At 38.1% G+C, this 12,029-nt stretch overlaps 1 protein-coding gene across 1 annotated transcript in view; it reads left to right on the top strand.

Annotated features, from left to right (window-relative positions):
• The window catches only part of CFAP97D1 (CFAP97 domain containing 1), a 19,582-nt gene extending 8,887 nt beyond the window's left edge, over nt 1-10,695 (top strand). Inside the window, exons 4-6 of the mRNA XM_029283039.1 lie at nt 4,392-4,515; nt 6,920-6,972; nt 10,497-10,695. Coding sequence (XP_029138872.1) covers nt 4,392-4,515; nt 6,920-6,972; nt 10,497-10,695 — 376 coding nt within the window. The remainder of the gene's footprint in view (nt 1-4,391; nt 4,516-6,919; nt 6,973-10,496) is intronic.
• Nucleotides 10,696-12,029: the final 1,334 nt, after the last annotated feature.

Here is a 12,029-nt window from a genome sequence, read left to right as displayed (position 1 = left end):
GCTCAAAACTGGAAGAGTAAAGTTTTACCTACAATAGAGGACTGGAGATTGAAGGTTTCGCATCTTGCTGAAATGGCAAAGATTTCGGCTTATTTGAAGGATCATTCAAATGAACAATTTTTATCAATATGGAGAAGATGGATTGTTTATATTCAAAATAAGCATAGAATGGTGGAATATAAGTTAGGTTTTTAGATTAAAAAAAAATTTTTTTATATATATATATATATTTCACCTACCTATGTAGAATAACATTTTGTGGAGTTAGGGATATTAATATAAGTTTACTTTTAGTTGAATAGTATCCTGGGATTAGGTTTGGGAAGTCCGGGTGGGGGGTGGGGGGTTTTTTTTCAATTGTGATGTATTTGTGATGTGCCTTTTTTTTTATGTTGAAAACAATAAAAAATTCTTTGAAAAAAAAAAAAAGAAAAAAGAAATGACAGCCAGAATTCTCCAACCCCAAGGAATAGCGATAGCCCACAAACCCAGAGCCAGACTCCACCAGGAATTATTTAGAACCAAAGACAAGATACAGAAGGGTGAAAGATGCAATGCCATCTACAAAATCAACTGTAACGATTGCAACCATTTCTCCGTGGAACAAACATCACATCAGTTAAAAACCAGGATCCACGAACAGTCAAACGATATGATCCCAAATCCCTAATCATTACCCACACTGACACCAGTTCAATTGGAGCAACACCAGTTCAATTGGAGCAGCGCTAAAATCATTGGCCATGCTACCACCTGCCACACTCAGGAGTTCATCGAAGCCTGGCACTCCACAAGCAATTCTGTCAACAGACATATTGATCTACAACCAGAATTGAAATCAATCAAACAGCCAACGTTCAAGCCAACAGTTCACCTTCCAATGACCCTGACCTGACATAATCTCCCCATCACAAGATCCATTACCAGCCTCCCACTGATGACTCACTCCTGACCCAGTGATAATTCACACCCTCCAAGGACCCTGACCTGAAGTACCTCCCCATCACAAGCCTCTCTCTGATGACTCACACCTGGCCCGTCACAATACCCTCGTTGACACTCCCACACCTGAAGCCCTTATATAAGTAGAACATTGACACAGACATCCACTCAACACCGCTGAAGATGTTACCTCGACTGGTAACGAAACATTCGGAAACCAACCCTCAAGCTCAGAGAACAAACCTTCACTCTCGTCCTACACCCAAGCTACAGATATTCGTCACTATTGTAAGTGAAAACTACCTGTATTGTCATCAGCAATATTTTAAAAAAATTAAGAAAGAAAAAGAGTCAAATGTAAAATATAAAAGAAAATCAGCAAAAATATAGGGAACGCTTGTTCCTTTCTTTGCTCAAAGGGTAAGAAAATATGCTACTTAAGCAAAACCAGCCTCCTCCTTCATTTTGGCAGAGGATGTCTCTAAATCAGGAATCCCCAAATTCTTCAGCTCATCAACATCTTCACAAAATTTCAAATTGTTTATCAATCCACATCATATGAAAATGTTTTAATACATGTTACTATAGCTGACTGTGCAACAAACCATAATAATAATAATAATAATAATAATAATAATAATAATAATAATAATAATAATAATAGAAGAAGAAGAAGAAGAAGAAGAAGAAGAAGAAGAAGAAGAAGAAGAAGAAGAAGAAGAAGAAGAAGAAGTTCTTCTTCTTCTTCTTCTTCTTCTTCTTCTTCTTCTTCTTCTTCTTCTTCTTCTTCTTCTTCTTCTTCTTCACGCCAAACAGTGACTCACCAAAATGGAAGATCAGGTTGGAAAATGAGATCAGCAAGCTGAGATCACAGACAAACAAGGTAGAACAGATGAAAGAAAAGAAGCTGAAGAACAAGAAAACCAAAGAAGATCTTATCAAGAAATATCACCTAGAAATGAAGATCAAGGAAGCACTGGAAATAATAAAGCAGTAAATAATACCTACAGCCAAGAATATTAACAGATACAAAACTCAAATTGCAAATTACAGTATAGGCAGAGTCTCCAATTTCAATCCAATTAGAAAGTTTTTACCAATCTATCAATGGAGAGACTCCAGTGAATCAGTCAACCCCTGACAAGGAAGAAACAATGCAGTTTTGGGCACAGATATGAGATAACTCATAGAAATACAACAAGAACACAGCTGGTTAAAGGAAGTGGATAAGAATAAAAAAGGTGAAATGAAAAAAAGTATAATAATAGCATAAATGTTGGAGAAAAGAGCAAGAAAGATCAAGAATTTGTCAGCACCTAGTGAATATGAACTGCATGGATTTTGCTTAAAACATTTGATCACTCATTGCCAAGCAGTTTCACAACATACTGCGAGGAGGTGAAATTGAAGAATGGCTAACATCTGGCAAAACCTACCTGAAAATGAAAGAACCAGCAAAAGGAACAGCACCAGGCAACCATAGATTGATCAGCTGATTATAAACAACCTTCAAATTGCTAACTGGTGTGGTACAGTCCAATAACATCTAGCTGAAAACAAGTTCCTTCCACCTGAGCAGAAAATAAATAGCAGAGGAATAAAAGATTGACTCCTAATTGACAAGATGATTTTTGAAAAACTGTAAGAGAAAGAAGATCAACTTGAATGTAACATGGATGGATTAGACTCCCTAGATAGATAATCAAGTGCCTAAAAATGACAAGATTCAGTAGAAACATCAGAAACAAAGATCAATGGTACAATGGAAGACATGGTTAATGGTGATAGAGAAGGAGGTTAATATCATAAATATTTCAAGGAAACTCACTACTACTGTTTTTTGTTGCACTGATTCCTCTGTCAACAATACTGAACGTCAGGCCATGGCTATCATCAAAAATATCTGCCAGGCTATTCCACCTCCTATAAATGGATGATCACAAGCTGTATGGAAAAAATACCATCTGAAACAGAATAATTGATTAACACTGTCCAAATATACAGTCAAGATATTGCAATGGGGTTTGAACTGGACATATTCAGCATTAACTGGGGGGAAATAGTGAAAACTGAAGGAATCAAGATGCCTTATGGAAATAATATCAAGAGTCTGGATGAAGATGATTACTACAAATACTAGTGGATCTTTCAAGTTAACAACATCAAGCACACTGAAGTCAAGAAAAAAGTTAGACATGAATACATCAAGAGAGTGAAAAAAAATCTTAAAGTCCAAATTCAGTGGAGGAAACACCATCTAGGTAATTAACAACGGAGCAATTCAAGTCATTAGATACACAGTTGGAATCGGGACCAGACTCAGTCAGAATTAAAAGTCCAAGATAGGAAGGCCAGAAAAAATAATGACAATGAATCCTATCCTTCATCCTTGCAGTGATGTTGACAGAGTCTACTTACCAAGGAAAGTTGCAACATCAGATCTTTGAAGAAAAAAAGGGCATTGGAAGAATATCTGAAGAACAATGAAGAAGTTGCACTGACACTAGTTTATCAGGTAGGCTTACTGATTACTGGAGAGACCAAAATGGCCTACAAGAAAGGCCAAATGAACAATAAGAAAGAAACATAGGAAGACAAAGTATTACTTGGCCAGGAACAGGCAAAACAAATAATAACGAGTTCACAATGGGAGGGAAATTGAAGAAAGAGACATATAGGCTAATCCTGGCTGCACAAGACCAAGCTTTAACAAATGCATATAAAATCAGAACTGACAGTGACAGACAACAAGTGCTACCTCTGCAAAGAAACTAAAGAAAAAGGGAAACAATTGGTTAACTGCTGCCAGGAAATCACATAGACTGACTACAGGCAATGGCATGACAAAGTAGCAACAATAGTGGAGGAAATACCATTCACCTGCAAGCAAGAACTGGTGGGACCATAAAATTGAGAAAGTAATAGAAACTAAGAAGCAAAATTGTTCTGTGATTTCAGAATTCAAATAGACAGACCCCTGCCACATAACATCCCAGAGTTAACTATTGTAAATAAGAAGACAAAGTTAATGAATATGACAGTACCTGAAAACAGCAGAGCAAAAGAGAAGGAACTGGAGAAAATAACAAAATTCAAAAACCTGCAAAAAGAAATAGAATGATTGTGGCAAAAGAAAACCAAGGTAGTATCAATAGTAATAGGCACCTTAGATACAATCCCAAAACAGCTAGCACACCACTTGAACCATTAGCATTGGAAAAAATCATCACTGATCAATTGCAAAAGGCAGCTTTACTCAGAACAGCTTACATCCTACAATGACATCTTTAAAACCATCAAAGGTCCTTAGTCTGAATATCTGGCTGACTGTGCAATGAACCATATAATAATAGATAGTCCCATCAACCTTGGGTGTCAATATTAACCACTTTGGAGAACTACAATGTTAATCCTCACATCTTACATGAGCTTTTTGGGGGGTTTTGCAGCGTGTTCCGACAGAAGCAGAATATAGAACTTGTAAGGATTACTCTGGAGAACCAGGCAATTCTTAAAAGACTTCGAGATAGAAAGGCTACCTATGACAGGAAGCAATGCGAAAAGGATTGGCAGGCAAGTGCATCCTTCCCCAGGGTTTCAAAAGTTCAGCTTTCCATGTTTCACCAGTAGAGCAATTTAAGAATCTGAAGGCCCTTCTTAGTATAACAGCAGCCTTCTCAAACCTGTTATCCTCTATATCAGTGTTTCTTAATATTGGCAAATTTAAAATGTGTGGACTTCAGCTCCCAGGATTCTGAGAACTTAAGTCCATACATCTTAAACTTGCCAAAGTTGAGGAACTCTACTCTATATGAATCAGACATCAATTCCCATCATCCCCAACCATCTGGAGGATGCCATGTTACAAATTACAGAGATCTAAGAATATTCTCACAAGTGAAACAATGGAGGGCAGCAATATAGAAAGTTTAATACATAAAACTAGAAAGAAGTTTTTAAAAAGGGCAAAATATAGAGTTTTTTCTCTCTGTGCCACTGTACTTACCCAGTTTGCTTCTTCCACCCACCCCAGTTTGAACAGTAACAACATAGAGATAAAAGACAGACTGTAACCTCATGCTGTGATCTCTGTTTGGCAGCTGAACCAATTTATTTCTGGTTCATCTGAGGAGGTCTTTGAAACTGAAGTAAAACTAATCTTTTCTTTGAAATATTGTGGCTGCATAGAACTTGTGAGCAATCTGTTTCTCAATTTGCAAGACTATTTTTCATCTCACCCTCTAACTTCTGGACAGGAAGAGTAAGCAGGTCCTAGCAGGGCTTTCTAGGGGAAGTTTGACTTTGCAGAACCCCATCACAAGTACAGATTGGTTTGCAACTGTTCCAGACAAATGCCCACAACTAATATTAGGAGATCAGGGCAGTGATTCAGTGACTCCTTTGCTCTTAAGATTCTGAAACTGGCTAAAATGTCTTCACACTGCTTTTGATCAATTAGGGGATGGAACAATAGAGTTGTAAACATACTCCTAAATTGGGGCATTGGTGCAAATTCAAGAAGCATTAAATTCTCCCATTCTAAAAGCAATCACATTGAAACTAGAAAATAAGTTGAGCCCAAGACTTTGATTAAAAGTTGTTTAATATCTACATATCCAAGCAATAAAAATAGATTTCTTCTAACTTCATCAGCACTGTAATTCCCTTCTAGCACTTGAGAATGCCATCATTTGGGATGTGGAAAGAAGGAGAGGTAGGGAGAGCCAATTTCTGACGTGCTTATGTAGGAGGCAAATGTTCTTACTCTGTTATTAGCAGCAAGGGAGGTACAGGGTTTGCATCCTCCATGTCACCTTGGAACCTTCTCCCCTCCTCCTTAGTCTTGTTAGGGTAAAATGCTGCCAACCTAAATTTCTTTGCAGGAATTAAAATTGCTTCCCAAAGTCAAGCAGCATCTCCTTAATGTCAACAAGCCTCCCACAGACCGAGAAGAAGGCAGATGGCCCAGCTGCAACTTTTGTCTTAGGGAAAATAGGAAAAAAATGTTGCTTCTTTGTTTCTCATATGAAAAACAGAGACTGCAGAAATGCATTGTTATCACAGATTTTCGCTGGAACTTCGAGGCAATATTTGCATGACATACTTCCCCATGGTTACTTTCAATATGGTTTACTTGTTTGACCCATTTTTCTGGTTTGGGATGTCACACTAGAGTAAAATGTGATTGACTGATTTGTGAATTGATGTATTGTATAAACACAGCCCAGTTTTAGTCTTTCTTCCATGTCTGGGACATTCTTCTTTGCTGATGTCTTTTTCTTCTTTTTAAAGCTGATTTGCTTAAAAAATATCTTTGAGAACCATTAGTCAGCCCTTCCATTCTTCAATGGTTAACTTAACTGTTACCTGAAATCCTGAAAGCCCCACCCCAAAAGAAAGTCATCACTGTGTGAAATCATCAAGAATCTTTCCTTGTCTAAGAGAAGACTCGGTCACTGATTGCAATTCGTCACAGGGAGGCAGACAATATGTTAAGGTGTTGGTATGTTAAGCTTCTGGTGAATCACTCAATATAATTATCCTATGTATCTATGAGAATATATTTAATTCCCATAAATTCATTGATTCACAGCAAGGATAAACTGGTGCAATAGAAATGCAAATGAAGACCCTTCTCACTTAAAACAGTTGCTATTTGTGAAAGAGAGAGAAAGTTTGGCATAATGGTTAAAGCCTCCTAGAAACTGGGAGACTGGAGTTCTACTCCTGCCTTAGGAACAAAACCAGCTGGGTGATCTCCAGCCAAACACACTCAGGCATGGCAAAAAAAAATCATCTAAATCTTGCCAAGAAAACTGCAGGAACTGGTTCAGGCAGTCAGCAGTTTTGAAGTGGCCATAATTTTTTTTTTTGCTAAAACTGATGCAAGGTAGTAAGATGTTGTAAGGTGTTTCAGCTGTTCTCCCAGGCTACTGAGGCATCACAGTCACTTTTTTTAAATTGTTTTCTTCTGTAGAATTCCAGGAATTATATGAGAAACACTTCTCGTTTTCCAGTACCAAATCAAGAGTAAGTATAAAACACTACCTAGACCAAGATCCTTTGGACAAGGGTGTGGCTTTGTATTTGTTTTATGGATACTGTGGGCCAGGTCAGTGTGTGCCCGAGACATTTTTCTGGACTCTTGTCAGTTTCCCTGCATCAGTCTTTTCCTTAAATAATAATATCAATAAAAACAACTATAGAGAAGTTGGTGAATTGCTTAAAAAAGGGGGGGAAGGGAACTAGCCCTCTAGCATATCTTTATTTCCTAAAATGCTCCAGCATGCCTCTCACATGGGCTCTCTCAGAAAAGAAAAGTAATGGTGGGAAGCTGCTGGCAGGGCTTCTTCAGAAGTGTTCTCTCCTGCCCCTCCCAATAAACAGTGGGAAGCTTGAGGGTGGTAGGGGCATCAGGATGGGAGAATGAAGGTAGCTAAGAACCAGCCACTACTTCAGCTGCTAGTATTTGAATATATCCACCTGCTCACCCATACAGGCTTGACCACTTGCGCCCTCTACAACAGCAATTTCTGGAAAGCATCTGCAACATCCACTCAAATGATACGTTGTCCACTTATTTTTGTTTTATTTTCTCCCAAATCAGACAGAGGCATACAAATGTCACCATTATGAATGTTTTCTAACAAAAACCCAGATCTGAAATTGCTGATCTTACAGAAAATTGTTAGGATGGGGACTGTGGAGGGGGAAGGTCTGTATGTTGTGTAGCTTTTCTTGCCAGATGTATAATAAAGGTTTTAAGAACAATTTATGGATGCTCCTGCAAAATGATTAGTAGGTGCTGAAGCAGTGTTTTTCAACCTCACCAGTTTTAAGAAGTGTGAAATTTAATTTCCAACATACTGGCTGGGAAATTCTGGGAGATGAAGTCCATACATCTTAAAGATGCTGAGACTGAAAAACATAAGAGTTGAAGGGATTTAACCATTTATACAATGACATGGTTACTTACAAATAGAGCCAACTGTAGGCTGTAGGTCAAGTAAGCACTGGTTTAGGGGCACCAAATTTTAGGGGGTACCAAAACGGAAAAGATTTCAAAAAAGAAAATGCAATTAAAAAGAAAATGCAGTGATAATGCACTCCATCAGCCAGCAGTCCTGTTTAAGGCTTAAATATAATTTTACACAATTGTTGCTATATGATAGCAACTATATGAAATAATTACAATTATTATATAAATAGAGTGAAAATATCCAAGAAAAGAAAAAAGACTTTTCCAGGACTGGAAATTATAACTATAAAGCTCAAAAAGTTGGAGAAAACAGAGAAATAAGATGGTATTTGAAATTCCTAACAGAAGTAGAAGATGAGTCAAGCCATTTGGTGCCTAGAGTGCTAAAATGTCTAAAATCTAAAATCATCAGACATGTCCAGGGAAGGGATTTTTTAAAAAAAAGTCAACATGGGGGCCCACACAATCAAAGCCCTACTTTTATAATATATATAGTTCACTTTTCTACAGTTCCTGATTCCTTTTATTCTTTTTCTGGGCAGGGCAGCAGATTTTCAAACTGAGTTCTGCCCTCCAACCATCTAGGGTTTTTATTTTCTATTAAATATTTTTATGTGGCCATGTGGTTATTTTTAAACACTTAAGTTTGGGAGCTAAGTACATGGTTGACTATCCCTGAATAGGAAAATAACTAGTATTTACAATGCCAGAGTGAATTCTTGAAAATCAACATCCAGCTCATACATAGTCTGCCTCCTCCTCAAGAAATCGTTGCTGGATCTAACATGATTTGCATCCTGTCCCCAACCTTCCCTTTTAAGATAGTTCAAAGGATCCTGAGGGAAGCAGATTATCTGGACCCTTTTTAATCTGCATTCAGACCAGGACATAAAAACAGCAGAGGGAATGCATTGAGCCTGGCCTTCTTTGATCTCTCAGCAGGTTTTTATACCACTGAGCATGGTTTACTTCTGCACTGGCTAGGGAGCTGCAAGTAAGAGACACAATATTACAATGATCCCCCTCCTTCCTCCAGGCAGTTCTAGTTGGCACTGGGAGGGGGAGTGGTCTAATCCTAGACTCCTGTTTTGTGGGGATACCTCAGGACTCTCTCCTCTTTTCCTTAACTTCTACCTGAAACCTTGGATGAGGAGGGGAGGGAGGGGGTGTTTCCTGTTCTCAGCTCCTCCTCAAAGTGCAAGTGATGACTATGGTTGGGAGGACCTTCACGTAGCTTCATCTTGTATGCCAATTATACCTGTTCCTGGATTGGGAAAACCTACTGGCTATCATCTTGCCTTTGTCACCTCCCAGTTGTGCTATTGCAATGTATTCTACTTCGGGCTGCCCTTAAACTTTTATGTATTTACCTTTATGTAGTAGAATTTATCACTTTACCTTTTATGTATTTTGTATGCAATCCAGAGTCACTTTTCTCCAGGTCTGATCGCTTTATCAATCCAATAAATAAATAAACTAATTTGTTAAATAAATCCTCCAAAGAGGATTGCAAAATTAAGAGGGGAGTGTGAACATTCATAGACCCTCATCAGTTTTTCCTGTCCCCATTTATGATCTTATATGATGTGCCATAGGCATAGTGGGAGCATTTGTGCTCACTGATCCCTGATAGCACAACAGATGTCTGTGGTTTGCTATTCTGTTGCAAAAATGGGAGATGGTCAGGGCTTGAGTTATATTCACTAAAGACTAGGATGGTGATCTTTAACGGTCCCCATTCCAGAATTCCACATGAAATGAATCTTCATTGAATTTTTGAAGCACTATAGAGATAGCTGACCTGCACTATTTAACAAGCAAAACTTGCTCCTGTAGAGAGGAAAATTCCAGCAATGCTCAGAATCAGGCAGCCAAAGAATGAGCCATCTCTCTATCGATAATCTACCTTAATACCTATCTTGCCAAGACTGCTTTCATTCTAGCAGTGTCTGCACTCATACCCAAGGTGCTGTTCCCCCCTCCCCATAAAGGCTTTTGAATCAGGTTGGCTTATCCATAAAACCCCATGTGGATTTGCCAGGGGCTTTGATTGAAACCTATTTGTCAATTGGGAATTGAATTCAGTAGGTTCACTTTCTACAATCTGGCACCTTTCTGGAGTGCTGATCTTGAAACCTCTCTGTTCTTGCTATAGCCCTTGAACATTCTGGAGTTTCCAGGCTAACATATCTAGAAATGCCAATTTGGAGAAAGGTTGCCTTAGACATATTTTTGTTCTGACCACTATGTATGTGTGTCTTAATGGTTTAGGACAGTGTCTCTTAACCTCATCATGCTGGCTGAGGAATCTTGGGAATTGAAGTTCACACATCTTAAAAGTTATTGTGATTGAGAAACTTGGTTTAGAATACTGCGTATTCATATTACCATCTTAACTCTGCTCATATTAGTCTTATTTTCTGGGTTCACACTAAATATTTTTTGGGTTCAGATCATACAAAGAATTGGGTTTACATATGTGACAAGCCAACCAAAACCTAAATAAGCCTATCATATTGTGCAGATACAGAAGTGTTTTACTGCAAAAACTTTTAACTGACTTGTGTACATTCAGTGCTATCTGTCCTACTGAACTAGTGACTCCCAAATTTGTTAGCAGTGCTACTCTCTGCCCACCTGCTCAATGGAATTCCAAGAATTATAGTCCCAGTGTACCTAAATGGAAAAAGCACATCCACATTATTGCTAGTACTTGTAATCAGGCATATACAATGTATGAGAACCAGTTTGCTTTAGTTAAAGCACAAGATTAGAAACCAGGAGACTGTGAGTTCTAGTCTTCCCTTTGGCATGAAAGCCAGCTGGGTCACTTTGGGCCAATCACTCTCTCTCAATCCAATTCACCTCATGCAATTATTATTGAGTTATTTATAAATATAATAAAGGTAGGATGAATGAATCAATGAATATTCTAAAGGTCTAAATACATTCTTCAGCCAAAAGAACCTTAGGAACCATCACTGAGGAACCCTTGGGAGAGCTTGGACACCAGCAGTCAAACCCAGGTGATTGAACTTCCTAGTGTTCTAACTTTAAAGTGGTCTTCTGCCTGTGTATTTCTTTGTCTGGATTTGATTTACACAGAGTCTGTTTGGGAGAGAAATCAATCCGTGCAGCTCAGTTAATACAATCCTCCAGTTACCCCTTTAAAATGTGAGTTTCTAGACTGACTAAATATTCTAACATGTCTCTTTTAAATTTATTGCAGGAAACTAGACAATGTGAGGAATAACAAGCCGCTTAGGACTACTCAAAATACACCGTCTAGCTGATAGTAATGTCAACACTAGTTATGATCTTCATTAAGGTTTTAGAATAAAACAAGTGGCGATGAAAAGGCACATCTATCATGTTTGCAAGCATCAAGGTGCATTCCACACACACACACATCACATACAGGATGTGTGTTCACATTTGCAGAAACAACATGGAAGCTATGGAAAGCTCAATTTTCAGCCATGGACTCTCATCATAAAAATTGCAAGTGAATAATCGACAAGTCCACTGCAAGATATTTCCCACAATATGATTTTGAAATATGCTGCTTTTTTCAGGATGTAAGATATAAATTCTCTATGGTTTTTCTGAGGGGCTTTTAACCTTCTGAGGCTGAGCACATAATTCCTCTTTTCAACCCACTTCCAACAGTAGTAGTAGTAAGCACTCCTACTTACTTGGCCTACTTACCTGCACATTTACACCAGTTTTGTTTTTTTAGAGATGGAACTAGGATGCAAGTCCGAAGAATTACAGCCAGAAAAGGCAGAGGTTCCTCCACACATATATACAAGAGCAGAAAATGATTTGTGGAAGCAGTAAATTGCCCGTCAATACCATGGGCAATTCAAGCTAACCCCATTTATAGCACTTTTCTTTTAGAATATATTTTACAGTATTGGCCTTAGCAGATTGCTGGATATGTGTATTGCTGCAGATGCTTATTTGTGGGGGGAGTAAAAAACTATTTCCAAATAAGACATATAACTGTCTAAATATGGAAATATCTAATTATTAAGAATCCAAAGTTACTTAGCTGCCTTGTATAGATGGGACATCCAGTCTTAATGCCCAGATCAGGAAAAAAGGA

Source organism: Protobothrops mucrosquamatus, unplaced genomic scaffold (genome assembly GCF_001527695.2).
Source record: "Protobothrops mucrosquamatus isolate PMUCROS unplaced genomic scaffold, P.Mucros_1.0 scaffold10, whole genome shotgun sequence".
NCBI classification, from domain to species: Eukaryota; Metazoa; Chordata; class Lepidosauria; order Squamata; family Viperidae; genus Protobothrops; species Protobothrops mucrosquamatus.
Note: the sequence above shows the minus strand (reverse complement) of the source record. Positions and strands in the feature narration are given on the sequence as shown.